The sequence below is a fragment of the Lycorma delicatula genome, chromosome 10, assembly GCF_047948215.1.
Source record: "Lycorma delicatula isolate Av1 chromosome 10, ASM4794821v1, whole genome shotgun sequence".
In the NCBI taxonomy this organism is placed as follows: Eukaryota; Metazoa; Arthropoda; class Insecta; order Hemiptera; family Fulgoridae; genus Lycorma; species Lycorma delicatula.
In genome coordinates, this window is record NC_134464.1 from 60,797,980 (window position 1) to 60,818,563 (window position 20,584).

At 32.0% G+C, this 20,584-nt stretch overlaps 1 protein-coding gene across 1 annotated transcript in view; it reads left to right on the forward strand.

The window, feature by feature from the left end:
• Positions 1 to 17,869, forward strand: part of LOC142331127 (uncharacterized) — a 99,009-nt gene extending 81,140 nt beyond the window's left edge. The window contains exons 2-7 of the mRNA XM_075376815.1: positions 1,817 to 1,925; positions 6,199 to 6,248; positions 9,382 to 9,417; positions 13,817 to 13,940; positions 15,224 to 15,303; positions 17,600 to 17,869. Coding sequence (XP_075232930.1) covers positions 1,817 to 1,925; positions 6,199 to 6,248; positions 9,382 to 9,417; positions 13,817 to 13,940; positions 15,224 to 15,303; positions 17,600 to 17,770 — 570 coding nt within the window. The 3' untranslated portion in view covers positions 17,771 to 17,869. The remainder of the gene's footprint in view (positions 1 to 1,816; positions 1,926 to 6,198; positions 6,249 to 9,381; positions 9,418 to 13,816; positions 13,941 to 15,223; positions 15,304 to 17,599) is intronic.
• Positions 17,870 to 20,584: the final 2,715 nt, after the last annotated feature.

Genomic DNA, 20,584 nt, shown 5'->3' on the forward strand with positions numbered 1-20,584 from the left:
AAATAAAAATAAGTTTGTTGCCATATCAGATTATTTAATTTTTTTTTTTGTCTTCAGTCATTTGACTGGTTTGATGCAGCTCTCCAAGATTCCCTATCTAGTGCTAGTCGTTTCATTTCAGTATACCCCCTACATCCTATATCCCTAACAATTTGTTTTACATATTCCAAACGTGGCCTGCCTACACAATTTTTTCCTTCTACCTATCCTTCCAATATTAAAGCGACTATTCCAGGATGCCTTAGTATGTGGCCTATAAGTCTTCTTTCTATAAGAAAGAAGCATTTGGAAAAATATAGTTAAAAAACTATATTTTTCCAAATGCTTCTTTCTTCATCTATTTGCCGCAATACCTCTTCATTTGTCACTTTATCCACCCATCTGATTTTTAACATTTTCCTATAGCACTACATTTCAAAAGCTTCTAATCTTTTCTTCTCAGATACTCCGATCGTCCAAGTTTCACTTCCATATAAAGCGACACTCCAAACATATACTTACAAAAATTTTTTCCTGACATTTAAAATAATTTTTTATTGAATTATATTTCTGACTGAAGGCTCGTTTCGCTTGTGCTATTCGGCATTTTATATCGCTCCTGCTTCGTCCATCTTTAGTAATTCTATAAATAACAAAATTTGTCTACCTCCATAATCTTTTCTCCTCCTATTTTCACATTCAGTGGTCCATCTTTGTTATTTCTACTACATTTCATTACTTTTGTTTTGTTCTTGTTTATTTTCAAGCGATAGTTCTTGCGTAGGACTTCATCTATGCCGTTCATTGTTTCTTCTAAATCCTTTTTACTCTCGGCTAGAATTACTATATCATCAGCAAATCGTAGCATCTTTATCTTTTCACCTTGTACTGTTACTCCGAATCTAAATTGTTCTTTAACATCATTAACTGCTAGTTCCATGTAAAGATTAAAAAGTAACGGAGATAGGGAACATCCTTGTCGGACTCCCTTTCTTATTACGGCTTCTTTCTTATGTTCTTCAATTATTACTGTTGCTGTTTGGTTCCTGTACATGTTAGCAATTGTTCATCTATCTCTGTATTTGAACCCTAATTTTTTTTTAAATGCTGAACATTTTATTCCAGTCTACGTTATCGAATGCCTTATACTGGTTACAAATATTAATTTTCACCTTACGGTGTAGAATAATCAATTTATATTTTTGAATTATTTGGTAAACAATTTATTTAAAGAGTAATCAAGGGACTTTTAATCTGATCTAATATTTCAGGTAAGATTATTGAATTAATAATTGTATAAATATTTCATGTTAATAAAAACTAATATTTTAGCAATTGTGTAATTATCCACTTTTATTAAAGAATTGGAGGATCGTATCTCACTTTCAAATGAAATAAGTTTAAATGAAGAGCAACACAAATGTGTATATGTAATTTAATATACATACAAGGAAATCACGTGGTGTCCAAATCAGAATTATTATTTCTTTCGTGACTTGCAGTCTTTTTACAACGATATGGTTCCCAACCCTACACACAAACCCCCAACCTGGATGATGAGGGTATCCCTCTTCGTCTGGCTCATCATCCTTGACCTCTCCGGCTTAGATAGCCCTACCAGAAACTTATGTACCTGCCAACAGAGCACTCAGAATCACGTGAGCAAGCCTTTTCACCGCTTCAAGATGAGGATACTTTCTAGGAGGATAAAAAATTAATTTTATACAAAGAAAAAAATGAGTATATTTAAACCATAGTACATATTCTTTCTTTTCGTACTTAATATATTATTAGTTATAAAAAATAGAACCGATAATTAATTTATAGTTTTCTTCAGACAGAGGACAAGATATTTCAAAACGATTCAAAAAAGGATGTTTCAGACTTCTATATTGTAACAGAATCATTTTCTAGCAGATGTGCAGCAAAACTGGGGGCTACAAGAGGTTAGTATACATAATTACAGAAAAAATTTTTTTTTCTACATACACACACACACACACACACACACACACACACACACACAATACATATATATATATATACACACACACACAAAGTATGTTGTATGCTTATTAGAAGTTCCAATTTCATTAAAAGATCCGAGAGCATTTACCGTTACACAGTTGTTTCGAAATATTATTTTATTCGTTTCAATTTAAAGTTTACAAACTGTACGCACTTCTGTATACTCGTATAACTCTATAAAACTTTAAAAAATTTTTAAAGTTTGAAGAAGGATTTGTAATATTAACAAATATACGTTAATTTGAAGTTTAAAATAATCATTCTGAAGATGAAGAATCATTACATTGCGTTTTCAAAGTTTTACTTCGAAAAAATTCTATAACCTACATAGCAGTAAATAATTTACTCCATAGAATAATATTAGAAATTTATACAAAATTGTTTCTCAAACCTTTTTTTATCGATTCTTTTGATCTTTTGGCAATTAATTTCAGCTCCTTTATATAGATAAAGAAGTTAAATTTTTCCGATAATAACAAATTTTGTTTGTTTCTATACAAAATTATTATTTGTGTGTCTATGTTTGTGAAGATATACACGCACATACACTATTATGCATACATTTTTCAATCTAGATATTAATATTATAATTAATTACTGTACTGGATGAAAATATTCTATCAGTCAGAATTTTACACACAATGCCCGTCTGTTATATAAAAATTCGAGACACAGAGAACGGCGGGAATGTTTTGGAATAATCAAGACATACCCGAAATAGTCAGGTGTGAGCTGTAAACGGATAGTACTATCTAGAAAATATATTCTGGATACAGAGATAGTTTGCATCACGTGCAATTCGCAAGATAGAAAGCGAGCCAAAATTTAGGCAGTTGTAAAAAAAAAGCTGACGCTTGTGACCGCAGCTATAATAAAACACGATAGGTAATCTCAGTTGCCGTGGGGCCTCTGGGTTCCATGGAGCAGTTTGGACACTGATATAAAGTATAGTAGTGCAGTAACCTACAGCAAATCCGTGATTATATCTTTTTACGGTCACGGTCAGTCATTGGCTACCGAATACTGCGCTCCATCGAACAATGAGAGGTTTTTTATTCAGATCACGATCCATAAATATACACATTGCATCGTTATCCGGAGATTAGAATAGGCAGCAGGGAATACTTATCTCATGCAAGCCTGCCTACTTATTAGTTTAATGATTTCCATTTTATGTATTTTAAGTACAACTAGTTTTTTTTTTTATACTTATATCTATTATAATTTAAGAGAATTATAAATTAATATAATTTTTCCCTATTTAATATCTGAATGAATTCGGGAAGGGTAGTATAAAGTAACTGCTTATCACAAAGATTTCTCTAAAATTATACTAATTACTGATAATAATTTAAAAAAAAAATTAAATAAAAATAACTTTCCAGTCGATATAAGTTAACTACAAACAAGTTTGTTTACAATTAGTAATCCATGAAATTTATTTAATTTTAGAAAATTAATTTTTTATTTGGTGAATTTATTAAAACATCGTAGATTTTTTTTACAAAATGTTCTTTTAAAGGTAAATACAAATGTTTTTAAAACGAAAATAAAGAGTAATTTAGTTCTAAAAACAGAAAAGATAGACTGGAAATCCCTGAAAAAAATTTAAATCTGTAATTTAAAATGTTTTATTAACCACAAGATTCGGCTGAAATTTTTCATGGACATAAAAATAGTAGAAATAATAATAACAAATTCTAGCCGAGAGTAAAAAGGATTTAGAAGAAACAATGAACGGCATAGATGAAGTCCTACGCAAGAACTATCGCATGAAAATAAACAAGAACAAAACAAAAGTAATGAAATGAAGTAGAAATAACAAAGATGGACCACTGAATGTGAAAATAGGAGGAGAAAAGATTATGGAGGTAGAAGAATTTTGTTATTTGGGAAGTAAAATTACTAAAGATGGACGAAGCAGGAGCGATATAAAATGCCGAATAGCACAAGCTAAACGAGCCTTCAGTAAGAAATATAATTTGTTTACATCAAAAATTAATTTAAATCTCAGGAAAAGATTTTTGAAAGTGTATGTTTGGAGTGTCGCTTTATATGGAAGTGAAACTTGGACAATCGGAGTATCTGAGAAGAAAAGATTAGAAGCTTTTGAAATGTGGTGCTATAGGAGAATGTTAAAAATCAGATGGATGGATAAAGTGACAAATGAAGAGGTATTGCGGCAAATAGATGAAGAAAGAAGCATTTGGAAAAATATAGTTAAAAGAAGAGACAGACTTATAGGCCACATACTAAGGCATCCTGGAATAGTCGCTTTAATATTGGAAGGACAGGTAGAAGGGAAAAATTGTGTAGGCAGGCCACGTTTGGAATATGTAAAACAAATTGTTAGGGATATAGGATGTAGGGGGTATACTGAAATGAAACGACTAGCACTAGATAGGGAATCTTGGAGAGCTGCATCAAACCAGTCAAATGACTGAAGACAAAAAAAAAAAAATAATAACAAAGAATAGACTTTTTATAGATAGAAACCAAATGTAGATTTTTCAAAATCAATTTAGTTTTCAAAGATTCTAATTATATTTTAATTTGAGCATTCTGAAATACAACACGATGATGGGTAACTGATATTTATATGTATTAAATCATCACGTTTTTTCGTATTTTATTACACCAAAGATGAATTCTAATATTTTCTATTAATTCAATGATTTAATTTTTTTTAATGCTATTATCTAAAGTCGCATCAACAATTATAGTGATTAGCAACTAAAGTAACACTATCATGTAGTGTTACATAAAACAACAAAAATCATGAACAATAAAGAATAAACATTGACAAGAAACATCAACAAATACAAACTAAAATACATAAATCAGACAAAAACCACTAAATTGTATTCTTCGTTCCACTGTAGGAAAGGAACCGTAACATACGTTTTGTACCTTCTTTCCGGTTTAATAGAAATTTCATATCTGAACCCAGGTATAAATTTTGTCAAAGATTGAGCTATCAAACAGCACATGGTGAACGGACCATTTGACCTTGCAAGCCTCACAGATCTTCTGAGGAGAGCCAAATAGATGAGCGTGGGTAAGCTTGGTGTGTCCAATCCTTAGTCGAATCAAGATGACTTGGTCTCTTCGGTTGCTCGTGGAAGGAGGTTTCTCGAGCACATTCTTCCGGATGTTATGTAATGCCGTGAAAGAACTCAGCAGGCCGAACCTATTTCACTGAGCCCGCAATTTTACACGGACTGATCTCTTGAAGTCTCTCTTACATGTGATCAGTCCGTGTAAAATTGCGGGCTCACTGGATTAGGTTCTGGCTCCTAAGTCCTCCCACAACATTACAGTTAATTTTATATTTAATTATTTCAGATAAGATTAAAATATATTTAGAAATTAATCAATCATATAAAAGAATCATTAAAATGCAAAAATATAATAGAATTTGAACATTAGGGATTTACTTGTTTTAAATCTTTCTTAAATTCATTCGTACGAAAAAAGATAAAGATACTAAAAACAGTAATTTTAAATTCAATATGTTAAAGACAGGTATAAATAGTATTTGCGGTATTATATTTTTCAATAATAAGTAAAACTTTATTAACTGTTAATATAATTATAAAATGCGTTTAATTTATTATAATAATAACCTTGAAAAATAGACAAATATTAAAGGTATAAATATTATAATTGCTTTGTATCGGTAAGGATTATGCTCTGATGTGAAGTAACAAGCAATACTGCTATGTTTAAATAGATGCGGACAAATTTAAGTGAAAATATAATAACAGTTTATTAATGAAAAACAACAAATGAAAATTGATAGATTGATTTATTACATTTTCAGATAAAATTAAGTTCATTTTATACAGATGTCACTTGAATAAAAGTGGAAAGAATTTCACGACATTTTACAGAATGTATGCACAGAATAGTAGAAACTTTAAACGAGTTCGATGTTTTCTTAATAAGGAAGTTACAGTGATTTTTATTTTTTTGAAAAAGCCTCTTATTTCCACCCCCACCGTCCGATTTTTCTCATTAACGAACTCGAGTGAGATTTTGGGTCGTTATATATAATCTATCAATTTGAAAGTGATTGGCAATATTATCCGTAGGCTATGCATAACTACGTATATTAAATATGTTTAATAATGACTGGGTTAAACAATTTTCTATTAATTTTCGGTCGCTAATTTTTATTGTTCATTTTAGAAGAAGCCGAAGAAATATTTAAAACTACACCACAGACTAGAGCGGGCGAGGTAAGTAAAAAGAAAAATTATTAATAATATTTAATATCTTTACTATATAAAACACAAGAAAATGTTCAAAAACTGCATACAAAATATTTATAAAAAATTTAAAGCTGTATGGCCAATTCGACTGTTAAATGATCATCATCGGTAGATACTATTAAAATAATAAAAAAAGAAAAAAAAAGAAAAAGTAAATAGATAATGAGGAAATAATAAATAATATTAAATTGATAATAAATAATAACAAGGACTATGAAGGCAATATATTTATATTTATATTTTTTACTTCTATAAAGTAATTGTAAATAAGAAAATTACTTTTAAATAATTTTCTATTTATGCATGACTAAAAAGAAAAACGTGGGGCGGGCTCTAATTATAAAATCGTTGTATATGAGAGCTATGCTTTTCATTTTAGTCATGTATAAATAGAAAATTTTTTTAAAAGTAATTTTCTTGAAAACAATATCATTTTTTACTTTTTAATAGGTTGAAGAAAAGCATGTTGCTAAAAAATGTTATTTTATTATCTACTTTTTAATCACAGTTAAATGAAATTATAAAATTTTACATTATTTATATAGAGAATGTATCATAAGTTCTCCACAAAACATTCATTATCTATTCGACTCGTGAAAATAATGGAAAAAGAACATGTAAACACATATCCTAAAATACTTTTTTTGCGAGTTTCAACTAGTGAAAGATTTCGCTCGAATTTCAGTTACCCCGGTGAAATCAGGTCATACTGAAATTTTTAAGACGTTAATTAAGGAGAAGAATTAGTGATTTCCAGTGGTTTTGACCTGAAAAATCGAATAAAATAAATTCCAGAACCGTATCTGCAGTAGTTTTTGAGAAATCCGGGGTGAAAAACAGTACATTGGGGGTAAAAAACCTTGTTTTTTATGTTTGACCTACAATAACTTTGTTATATGGGTAAAATCTCATGAAACGCTTAAATAAACATTGTATAGAATTTAATTCTGAACAAAATGGTGTAAAATAAATTGAATAAAACAAAGAAAATAAGTTGAATAAAACAAAAAAGTAGAAAAATTTTAATTTTATTTAGAAACAATACACTAGACCAAATATCATGTACTAGACGTAGATTATCTATCCATATATATATATGAAGTATATATATATATATATATTAATATATAGAAGTATATATACTATGCCTATAACTATGCCCAGGGGCAACCTGCTTTTTACCATTTGATAATGATGATTGGTGTAGCCTCGCATGAGGTGCTCGCATGAGGTGATCACCTCATCACTCTAGCCTCTATTAAACAAAAATCTTTTGAATTTGTTTAATATTATTTTATTTTGTTTAGCGTATATTGAATTCTATTATTTTTTGTAAAATTATTCACTCGACTGATTCGAATCATTCAGTTCAAATCTACCTCACACAATGATAGAGAGGCTCACAGTTCACAATTGATTAAAGTCTGCGGTTCAACCGGCAAATATCCACTACTACACATGTATATATACATATTAATATAGCATATGACACTCCCGGTTACGTAAGAATTCCAATGCGAGGTCATACATCTAAATCGGTTTGGCCGTTGAGCTGCTACGGGGAATAAACATACATACACGCTAAATACATTACACTCCTTTTTGGGCAGTCGTTTAATGATACCAGTTTTAACTAAATCAGATGATTAGCATACATAAAATTTAGAAGTTAAATTTGCATTAGTTATATTAAAATCCGCTTCAACAGCCACCTGATTTACTCATGCAGAATCGACATTCAAAGTCAATCGGATCTTATCGATTAAGGTCGCTTCCTAAAGATGTTTCCCTTGTATCTCCAATCTATAAATAAATGTACTATATATAAAATATAGAGATATGTGAAATTAAGAATGGAATACCGTATTGTCACCCAACTAACGTCGCTGTGTAAAATTTCTCGTCATTGTATGACGTCGAGAAATGAGTTTAATTAATGTTGCAAGATTTGAGGACACGATTGAACCGTTATAAGTTAAAGAAAAATATGTAAAAATACAAATAACTGTTTTAAGCAATTTCAAACGGTAGCGTAAACTTAAAATCCTAAACCATTGACCGTGAATTAAAACTGCTCTAAAGACAATGGTACATGTTTTAGTTAAATTTAGCATTCGATTGTGATTGGATAAATGGGAATAATAATTTGAATTTTCCCTCAAATTAAAAAAAAAAAAAACACTTCTTTATTGTACTGTTTATTTGCCAGTCAATATTTATCATAATTTTTTTATCATTTAATTATGTAATTAATATAATTTATATATACTTCCCCCTCAACCTTTATTTATCTTTTTCTTCTTTAACCTCCGCGACCACCATTAGGTATTGTTTCAGAGGATGAGATGAATGATTTGTAACGTGTATGAAAATGACCTTCCTAACCGGGATTCGAACCCGGTACCTCTGGATGAAAGACCACTCGCACCAGGGAGGCCGGCAGTCCAAGAAGACCTAAAAAAACTGAAGAAATTATAAGAGAAAAAGAAATTTTAAAGAGAATATTAAAAGATGAAAATAAATGTTTTCAAGAAGCGTCAAAACACAAGAACAGAAGAGCTGAACTTTTTGAAGAACGAAGAGATAAAATAAGAATGAGAGGTATTGGGCAGATAGAAAAACAAAAAAAAAAAAAAAACCGCAAATAAATAAATGATCTAACGTGTTCCAATGTGAACTATTTGGAAAAAAGCTCCATAACATTTGTACAAAAGAATAAAGTTGAAGATAAATGTAATAAAATATAGAGAAAAAAAATGTAATCGGTTATTATAACAACGGATATATGATATTTCAACATTGTTATGAGAATAATATTTAATAAAACTTTTTTGAGTTAGATAATACAGAAAGAAACAAGAAGGTATTAGCAAATTAGTAAGGCAGTGAAAATCTAAAGTGAGGAGAAGTTTAAGATTTTTTTTAAATTTCTAATTCATTTACTAATTTTGTATTACATTAGTATAATTCTGTTGAGAGATAGAGAGAGAGAGAGAGGGTTTGGGGGAGCGAGTGGGAGAGGGAGAGACTGAATGAGAAAGTATTAATTTCTGTATCTTACTTTATAACAATCGATTTTTTAATTACTCCTCTTTTCCAGTGCCTCCTTCAATGCGTACTACAATTCTGGAATGTGGTAAGTAAACTAGCACTTTAAGGAAAATTTATATTTTTATGCATTGTAATTTTCAATAAATAAATTGTTGATAATTCAAACGTAAAATAGATTATAGTGTTTCAATAAACTACGAGTAGCAAAATAAAAAAAAATAAAAAAACGTGGAACCGGCAGCTATCTAATCAGAACCAGTATACGAGAACTAAGCACGCGAGAAATGCCGATGGGTATTTCCTGAATAAATAAAATCCATTACATTGGAACAGATATGCTTTTATGTGCCAATACTTTTTTTTTTTTGTAAACGAAGGACTCGTGAGAAGAAGGAGACGCTGATTTGAAAGCAAAACAGCCGCAGAAAAGTTTAAAGCTCTAAAATTCGAAGTTGTAAAATAGAAGTCTACAAATTGCCCTTATGGCTGAGTAGCATAAAAGTCTTTCTTCTTTTACGTATTTTTAATCTAGTATCTTCAATATACGAACAAAAAAATCTAACAACAAATTAAATTTAACCTCCTGAGTTGATTCTCCAGGTTTTTTTTTCCGTTATTAAGCACAATTGATATCCACATTTGCCAAACTTCGTAACGGAAGGAAGAAACTCGTGAAAAGTACTTTTTAATTGCGGTAGGTTAAACGAAACAGATAATTTTGTGAACCTATATACACTTATAAATAATCTTTACCTTAAAAGTTTTTAAGTAATTTCATAAAGCTATTTTAATGATAGAACATGAGGATTATTTATGGTATTACTCCGATAAAACATACGGCCAGGTAGTTCAATTATGTACAATTTCTGTCTGGTAAAAAAAAAAATTGGATGGAGTAGGAGAAAAATTGGTTGATAGAATGCTGGCAGAGAAAAAACGATTAGATTCGAATTGTAAAAGAAACAATGTAATATTTACTGTTTGTATGTGTTTCTGTTTCTTTATATTATTATGAAGCAAAAGTAGAAGAAGAACAATATAACTACTTACATGATAGGTTTGCAACAAGAGGAAAATGGGAATATTGAAGAACTTTTTTTGTCTTCAGTCATTTGACTGGTTTGATGCAGCTCTCTAAGATTTCTTATCTAGTGCTAGTCGTTTCATTTCAGTATACCCTCTACATCCTACATCCCTAACAATTTGTTTTACATATTCCAAACGTGGCCTGCCTACGCAATTTTTCTCTTCTACCTGTCCTTCCAATATTAAAGCGACTATTCCAGGATGCCTTAGTATGTGGCCTATAAGTCTGTCTCTTCTTTTAACTATATTTTTCCAAATGCTTCTTTCTTCATCTATTTGCCGCAATACCTCTTCATTTGTCACTTTATCCATCCATCTGATTTTTAACATTCTCCTATAGCACCACATTTCAAAAGCTTCTAATCTTTTTTTCTCAGATATTCCGATTGTCCAAGTTTCACTTCCATATAAAGCGACACTCCAAACATACACTTTCAAAAATCTTTTCCTGATTTAAATCCTGATTTAAATTAATTTAAATTAATTTTTGATGTAAACAAATTGTATTTCTTACTGAAGGCTAGTTTAGCTTGTGCTACTCGGCATTTTATATCGTTCCTGCTTCGTCCATCTTTAGTAATTCTACTTCCCAAATAACAAAATTCTTCTAACTCCATAATCTTTTCTCCTCCTATTTTCACATTCAGTGGTCCATCTTTGTTATTTCTACTACATTTCATTACTTTTGTTTTGTTCTTGTTTATTTTCAAGCGATAGTTCTTGCGTAGGACTTCATCTATGCCGTTCATTGTTTCTTCTAAATCCTTTTTACTCTCGGCTAGAATTACTATATCATCAGCAAATCGTAGCATCTTTATCTTTTCACCTTGTACTGTTACTCCGAATCTAAATTGTTCTTTAACATCATTAACTGCTAGTTCCATGTAAAGATTAAAAAGTAACGGAGATAGGGAACATCCTTGTCGGACTCCCTTTCTTATTACGGCTTCTTTCTTATGTTCTTCAATTGTTACTGTTGCTGTTTGGTTCCTGTACATGTTAGCAATTGTTCATCTATCTCTGTATTTGAACCTACATTTTTTAAAATGCTGAACATTTTATTCCAGTCTACGTTATCAAATGCCTTTTCTAGGTCTATAAACGCCAAGTATGTTGGTTTGTTTTTCTTTAATCTTCCTTCTACTATTAATCTGAGGCCTAAAATTGCTTCCCTTGTCCCTATACTTTTCCTGGAACCAAATTGGTCTTCTCCTAACACTTTCTCCACTCTCCTCTCAATTCTTCTGTATAGAATTCTAGTTAAGATTGAAGAAATATTTTATGAATATTGATATTTGTAACTGAATTCCTATTGGTTGAATTAAAAGTAACGCCATTGATTAACGTAATTCCCCACCACTTTTTACAAGGAATCGTTTGATTTTTAACTCCTCCCACATATAAAGTCTATATAACAATAATAAAAAACAAATTATTGAGTTAAGAACAATTTACCATAAAAGAATGAAAATTTGCAACATGAACCTTCGTTGAAAGATAAAACATCAAGAGCATCCCATGGTCCAACTGAAACAATTTAAATGAAAAGGGTAGCATTATGATACAACATTTTAAAGGGTACTGAAAAACAAAAAAAACTGACGGTAAACTTTTCACGCTACAATAATCCTAATAGTAATCATTTAATGTTTTCCCCAGCTAGTTTAAAAAACATTTTTAGTACATAATGAGCAAAACAACATTCTACGATGTTACCGCACGGGCTGGCTGATAAAGTGCAGAAGTAATAATCAACCGCAACAAAATAATCTACTGCATTCACTGATAATGTACGAACTGCATAAAAATGAGTGCGGCGTTGATATGACATTACTTCTTTGTCGACGTCGCTAGCCGTAGAGAGGAAAAACACTCAGAGAATTGAGTAGGAATCATCACGTACCGAACGGTGTGAATATCTTGAAAATTTACCATAGAGACTAAGATTTCAATAATTGAAAGTAGTATAAATAGTAATACCTAAATAGGCACCTTATTATTAGTTTTTCTTATGTTTAACTGAAGTTATAATGTTGTGTTTACTGGCACGTTTTTTCAATTCTGGAAAACCTAAAACCCAAATTTTGAAAAAGAACGGACGATTTCAGACCTAATGCTTTCTTTTTTTTTCTTCTCCCCCGGGCCGGATTCTGCAGTTAAGTATTACACAGCCCTGGGCAGTATCCTTTACTCTAACGGGCCTCGCGTCTCGGCCCGCAGGTTGATCTCACTTTGCACCCGCCTCAAACCCCCAGAATAGGATCCACCAGGCCCGGCTATGCCGTCCCTGGGTCCCCACTCCGGGAGCCGGGACTCGGTCTTTATGCCAATGCCTCTAAGAGGGACACTCCGAGTGGAACATCCCCGCCGGGACTCGGTTTTTTTCGCTTGGGAGTGCTAGAGTCCCCGTGCCTCATCGCTACCACCCACTCGTGCTTGCACGACTGGGTGGTTATTTTTAATCATAACTTCAATATCAGTGAACCAATTTTTATTCTGTTTTTACCAAATTACTTGCCATTCAAAGGGCCTTCCAATGATATTTCACAAGCTACATCGTCTCATTTAAAAAAAAAATAAGTTTTCAACTCATGAAAATTGAGAAAACATTTAAGGCCAAAATTTTATGTTGATATTTAAAAAATAATTTTCACAGTTTTAATCCACAGATTATGATTATTTCAAATAGTATAAGAAGAAATATCACGTAATTTTATAGTTATTTTTGTTGGACTGAAATTTAAAAAGTTCTTCCCAAAATGGTTTTTTGGAGCTTCTAAGCGAAGGGGTGAACGGATTTTAATTTTAATTTTACTAAAATTCATTATTTTTTTCGGGTTGTTAATTAAATGTTACCATTGCCATTTACGATTTTTGCGTTGGGGTAGGTGTAGCAGAGTAGGTGGTTCCACCCTTTGAAAATATTGTTAAAAAGGTTCGCCCCGAGACATGCCTGCAAAACAGAAATACGATGGGACTGATATCTGTTGAATAATAAACGTCGTAACTTTTCAAGTGATCACTCGGTATATACATATTTATTAGAAATGAACAAACACATATATTTTTTTTTTATTCGTGTTTTCAGTACGGTGGTAAACAGTTGTAACGTAATGGTATTACGATTAAAATTAATTGCTTGTATATCAACAGAAACCGGTGTGTTCTTGCGTATTACTTTAAATTAAATCACAAGCGTTAATCATATTCTTCAGATATGTCAATTATATACTACAGGCTTCACGGAGTAAAAACATGCAATTGAATAATTAACTAAACTCGTTAATGTAAAAAAGAATTAATTTGATTTTCATTTAATTCTACAATTTTATTATTTTTTTTCAATTTAATTATACTAAACTGAATTAGTATTTTAATTCTTAGTTAATTTTTTTCAGATTACTATGAATGGAAACATAAATATTGATGAATCTCGCACATGGTTACAATTATATAACAATAGATTTGATAATGAATCGATTTCAAATTTTAACAAAACAGTTTACGAATGTGCAGAAATAGGTACGTATAAATTTAGATTAACAAAGTATCTTAACATTATTATTTGATGTAACAAAAAATTTGTTATTTTAAAATTCTTCTTCTTAATTACATCATCTCCGTCCGAATATTTTGATAATCTATATGGTTATCTTGATTCTATTCACAGCCGCTTTGAATAATTCTGTCAGTTCCAATTGAAACAACTTCTCATATCCGATTCCAAAGAAGATTATCTTCTTCCAATACCTCTTTTGCCTTTTATCTTACCGCGTAAGATTAATTGAAAAAAAAAAAAACAGAGTATTTCTCCATATTTCTGCTTACGTGCCCATAATACACATGCTTCCTTTGAAGAATAGTATTAAGCAGCTCTGCCTCCTTAGACATCCTCGCAACACCTGAACGTTAGTACCATGATCCCGGTTCGAAATTTTCAGCATGAGTCGGCATCTACATCTCATACATAACGTTTAAGCAGAGAAAAAGAATGCTTTTTCTCTGCTTAAACGTTATGTAATTTATCAGCTTAGAAAAGTCTGCGAACGTTCCATGTAGCTATTCTTACATTCCTATTGTTGACTGCTACTTTCATTGGACAAGAAGCCGGTGCAGCTGCCACCCGAAAATCCGATCGAGAGGCTATTTTGCTTCCGGTTGATGATTTTACAACAACTCTTACATGTTGACTGTTGGGAAAATACTCCAGTGGTTTCCCGTTGTCTTTTGGAGGATTTTCTGTCAGAGTTAACTTCCCTAACCGAACGATCCCGTTTTGAGACGTTGGAGACTTGCCTACTCATCCAGAACAGCATGTGCTTGACTGGGGTTTACAGTCATGGATGAGGAGTTGGTAATCTGCGAGTTCTTCCCGCAGTGTGAGCTTAACGGGATTTTCTATCGACCCACATTCGACATCTGAGCCCGTTCCGTTTAATCACCGACTCAAATCTTCAAACTTGTGTCTTAAGCCTTTCACACCAACGGTAAGACTGTTGGAGCAGATGGTAACTTCTGCTCCAGGTGGAGGCGTCACAGGTACTGGTTGCCGTTTCATCTTCCCGTTTCACAGGCAAGAAAAAAGGAGGCACATAATCAGATAACATAAGTGGTCACATTAACTAATTCTAAGTAAAGCAGAATCGAAATAAGAGTGCATCAATTAAAATTAACATAATATTATAAATACTAATAATAATTAACTAATATTTTAAACGATATTAAATAATTAATACAAAAACACATATAATTTAGAGTTAATTTTGGAGTTTTTGTTTTATTTAATTAATTCATTTTTTGTTAAGTAAACGCGATGACAGATTTGGACAGAGTGTTATGCAGCTCCTCGGTTACGATATTTAACTGCCTGAACGACAACACGAAGGTGCGTATAAATAGATGCGAAAAATCGTTAATTATTGCAATATTAATTTAAAAATATTTTATTATATATATATGTAGAGTATCCCGGGAGGTGTTGGCCAAACTTAAGGGACTGAATCAGAATATAAAATATATAAAAAAAAAAAAAAAAATTCATTTGAACAAATGAGCTATTTCGCTTAATTTCTGTCCATCATGTTGTGTTTTTCAATACAAATTTATATCTGAAGAGCGGAATGAGATATTTTAATGAAATTGGGTGCACATGTACCGAACAACATCGTCTACAAAATAAATAGTGGTTTTTAACATTAATGTTTCTAAATTTCAAACATTAAATTTATCCAGATCATTCAGTTATTTTGAGAGCGGTAATGTTTAAACTTGTATAATTTTAAGCTTGTATAATTTTACAGCGTCCTTTTTCATGTAGTAAAATTTTGAGTCACTAAATAAATAGAGCTCAAAATTTAAACCCTAATTGTTCCCATAGTAAAATTTTAGAATAACAAATCAGAATTATAGTTATATATATCCGGTTTACTTACGCGCATATCAGCTATTTTATATAAAAAATTAATATAAAGTTAGTTTCATAAGTACTGAAGTGACGAATAGCGATCGCTATGTAATGTATAGATAAATAAAGATAGTCTAGAAATAACTGCAAAGATAAGTTTTATATACGAGGGTTATTTTTTTTCAAGGTCCGATCGGTCACGAAATTAAAACCACAGTAAAAATAAAAAAAATGTTATTTGTAACAAGTACTTACATAGTTACGCTATTTTCTATATAGTCGCCACTCCGATTTAGACATTTTTCGTATGTATAGTTATTTAGTATGTATAGTATGTATAGTTGGTGATACCAACTTTCCAATACTCTCGTCATAGAACGGAGCCGCCTGTGTTTTCATCCATGTTTCTACGCTGGTCTGCAACTCGATGTCTGCGCTAAAATGTTGTCCTCCTAGCCAGCGTTTCATCCTCCGCTTATTCTTATTCAAATAAGAATAATTTGGGATGGGGTTTTTGATCCCAAAACCACCATCAGTTCAAAAGTTTATATATATATATTTCACTTTCTTGTGGACACGAAAGCTGTGGTAATTTTGTGCCAATCAATTTCAAATTGATAGATAAAATATAATGACAAAATCTCGCTCGAGTTCGTTAAAGGGCAAAATCGGACCATGAGAGTGGAAATGAAAGGCTTTTTCGAAAAAACAAATATCGCAATAACTTTCTTATTAAGTAAAATATCGAATTCGTTTAAAGTTTTTATACTATTCTGTGGATAAGGGCCTAAAAATTATCTAAGTAAAGCTTTTTTAATATCACTAACCAATGGCGCAGGGGGTTGAAAAAATGGGGTTTCGAATAAAAAAAATCATACCTCCCTTAATAGGCACAGTATCGAATCGGTTGTTAGTCCTCTAAACATTACCTAAAACTTTTGTCTGAAACAATTTTTATTTGACCATCCCTTACAGCAAGGGATGACCAATATATTGCTGGAATTGTAAGAAGATGGGCTGTCGTATGCTAAATATGTGAAAATTTTTTCACAAGCAACCACTGTCGTATTGATTAAATTTGAAGTTTTTCTTAATTTTAAGATGGAAATATTTTTTATTCCCTACTCTTTCTTTTCTATTTCCTGTTTATCCTCCGGGAATTACCGTTCAGGTGTTACTTCAGAGGATGAATGAGGATGATATGTAAGAGTGTAAATGAAGTGTAGTCTTGTACAGTCTCTGTTTGACCTCTTCTGAGAGGTGTGGTTAATTGAAACCCAACCACCAAAGAACACCGGTATCCACGATCTAGTATTCAAATCGGTGCAAAAATAACTGACTTTACTAGGACTTGAACGCTGGAACTCTCGACTTCCAAATCAGCTAATTTGGGAAGACGCGTTCACCACTAGACCAACCCGGTGGGGTTTTATCCCCTACTTAGCACCGGTGAAATCTACCTCCGCCATCTGGCGTGCCGAAAGGAATTCTTTCTTTAAACTGAAAATCACATTTAAAGAACAGTTTTTTGTTTAAAAGATTATTTCTTTATAGTGTCTTAACCGATGTTCAATACCAAAAAATAATTATGTTTATTTTAAAATTCTAATTTCAATATTAAAATTAATGAATTTGCGGGAATAATTTATTCGTATTTATAGTTTAGGTAACGTTCATTCGTGTTTCATGTCTATTTAAGTGTATGTTATTAACTTCACGTATAAATGAATTTAACTTCTAAATGTAATTTTGTTTATTTATTTTTCTTTCTTTTCAGATGTTAACCTTAAGTCAACCGTCAAACTACACTGCAAAAGAAACAGAAAAACCTGTAGTAGATGAAAACGATAAATATTTTAAAAAGTTTGCGATTTTGGAACTGCAAGAATTATTATCAGAGATTGACCTATACGAATTGATAAGTTACGTGGTACAAGTATCATTGTAAAATAATAAATTTTCTTAAATAAGCCTTTTAAGGATCGATTACAAGGTAGAAAAAACATTTTCAAGAAATAAATGTATAATATAATAATATAAAATAAAAAATTTGATTAAATCGATTGATTATTTCAACTTGAAAAAGTGAAAATCCCTTTTGGTCATTTTCTCCTAATTGCAGTTACAAAAAAAGCATGCTTAGCTATTTATTCACGTTCTAATTTATTGCGTAATATGGCCTTTATTCCTTTACTAAGCAGAAGAAGTAAGTATATTTCATTTTTTCTTCACAGGATAAGTATACTACGTAATTTGTTGATTTATACGATCTATTCCGACTTTTCTCTTGATCACAACACATGTAAAGTAATTTAGGAAAAAAATTACATGATATGTAGATTTCTGTCAGTGTAACAATGTTTATCATTTGATAGACTGCGGTGAATAGATTGAAGGTGTCATTTGACAAGTTAGCCACGGTTATGTTCAAGAGTATTTTCAGCTCGCTGAAGACAGGTACTGGAACGCACTTTGTTTTTTACTTCCCTTATAAGCCACCTGCCAAGCCTCGGATTAGTTTCGTCTACCAGTCGGATCTCCACGTTAGATCACCGACAACGGTAAGTGTTATCGAAATGAAGACATTGCACCTTATATACTACCCGAATGATCATGTTGTTAGCATATTTATTAATCACCAGTATTTATTAAACGGGATAAAAGCTTTTATATTTATATCGAGCATGACGTTGATTTGCAAAAAGGATACAGCACGAAATAAGATTTACACACACACACATATAAATCCATTTTTAAAAATTGAAATTTCACACGTGCCAAAATGAAGTAAATTTTTACTCATGAAAAATAACTTTTCTGCGGATAAAAAAACTTTGAAAAAGATATATACTTATACTGCATTCACTTAGCTTGTAGAGTGAAGAATAGACAAACGTTACGTTTGTGTTAGTAATTTCATCATGTGAGTTACGTCCCTTGTATCAGTGCCGATTGCACAACGCGGCAGTATTTATATACAACACAACAATCATTACTCATATTAGTTACCGTATATTCTATTTATTTAAATTTAAAATATATGTATAATTTTTGTAAAATATAATAGCGCGGGGTTAGTGAATATTAAAGTCGCGTGGTTTCTTTTATATGCAAGGATTTACAGGAGGTGAATCGGCCGCCTGAACACTCGTATGTGCCGTTTGTTTACTTCAACTCTATAAGGTAACCCACCGGGTTGGTCTAGTGGTGAACGCGTCTTCCAAAATCAACTGATTTGGAAGTCGAGAGTTCCAGCGACAAGGCCTAGTAAACGCAGTTACCTTTATACGGATTCGAATACTAGATCGTGGATACCGGTGTTCTTTGGTGGTTGGGTTTCAATTAACCATTCATCTCAGGTATAGTCGAACGAGACTGTACAAGACTACACTTGTTTTATACTCATACATATCATCCTCATTCATCCTTTGAAGTAATACCTACGATTCTCGGAGGCAAAATAGGAAAAAAAAGAATATATTTCGTTACTATAATAATGACGTCATAATTATATATAGTGCTCTGAAGGAAGATAAATCCTCAGAAGGAGGACAAACAAGAAAAAAAAAACTCTATAAGGTAGCGCCCGAGAAGGATGGGAGATTTCGATCTTCCACCTTCAATGGTCAGGTGGGGACTCCTTTGGGATGCCATTGGGGGAATGTAAGACCGTAATCCTGGTGGGGGATCCCTTTGGGGGTTCCCCATTCCCCACCCGGATTACGCAACTAATCCCGGACGCGAGGCATCAAGATCGGAGTTTCGGTAGAGACTTCCCTTTTGGGAACTCCTCATTTGAGGCAAGTAATGCAAAAAGACCGAGTCTCGGCTGCCTGAGCGGGGCCTTGTGTCCTTCCAAGGTAGTTTAAGGCAAAGGCATCCCCCGGGGCTGAGTTTATGCTTAATTGTGTGTTCAGTTCTGGGGGGGGGGGAAACGGGGAAACTACAGATGTGTAAAAAAAAATTATAAGGTAGCGAGTGGTAGCGTCTCGGCCTTTTATTCGGAGGTCCCGGGTTCGAATCCCGGTCAATCATGGTATTTTCACACGCTACTTGTCATTCATCTCATCCTCTGAAGTAATACATAATGGTAGATCCGGAGGTTAGAAAAAAACCTCTATAAGGTAACTGAATTTGGTATAACTATTTGAGCTTACGTTGTTATCTAATGCATATTCCTGTTTGTAGTTTCAATGGTAAAACTCGTCACGATTAGTTTAATTAAAAAGAAAGAAACAGATAAAACACACACATAGACACAAAAAAACTAGAAATCTGAGCCGTTGACTGATGTGGACGAATTGGTGGCACATATTAGTACTTATCCGCTAATTATATTTCTAATTTGCAAAGTAATTTACTGCAAAAGTAAATTAATGCTAAAAAGTGAAATAATATAACACTGTGTTTTACGATGATTTATAAGTAATGTATAAATGCGGTGTATGTGGTAATATTGACTTGGATAAAAAGCATTGTAGTGTAGTGTTCTGGGTAAAAAGCTAAAACGTTTTGTGTTCATGAGTTAAATCGATACATAATTTCAAAAAATTCTCAGCGGATAGGAAGTCCAAGTGATGCTGTGACGATTGCCAAAAAAATGAATTCTGAATTAACTAAAGAATTTTTATTAAATTAAAGTCCTGACTAAGTTATTAAATAAAGCAAATAAATTAAAGCCCTGAATAAATAATAGTCGCTGAAAATAAAAAGAAAATGGAGGAGTTTGAGGCAGCTCTAAATTTTTTCTTCAAGAATCGTT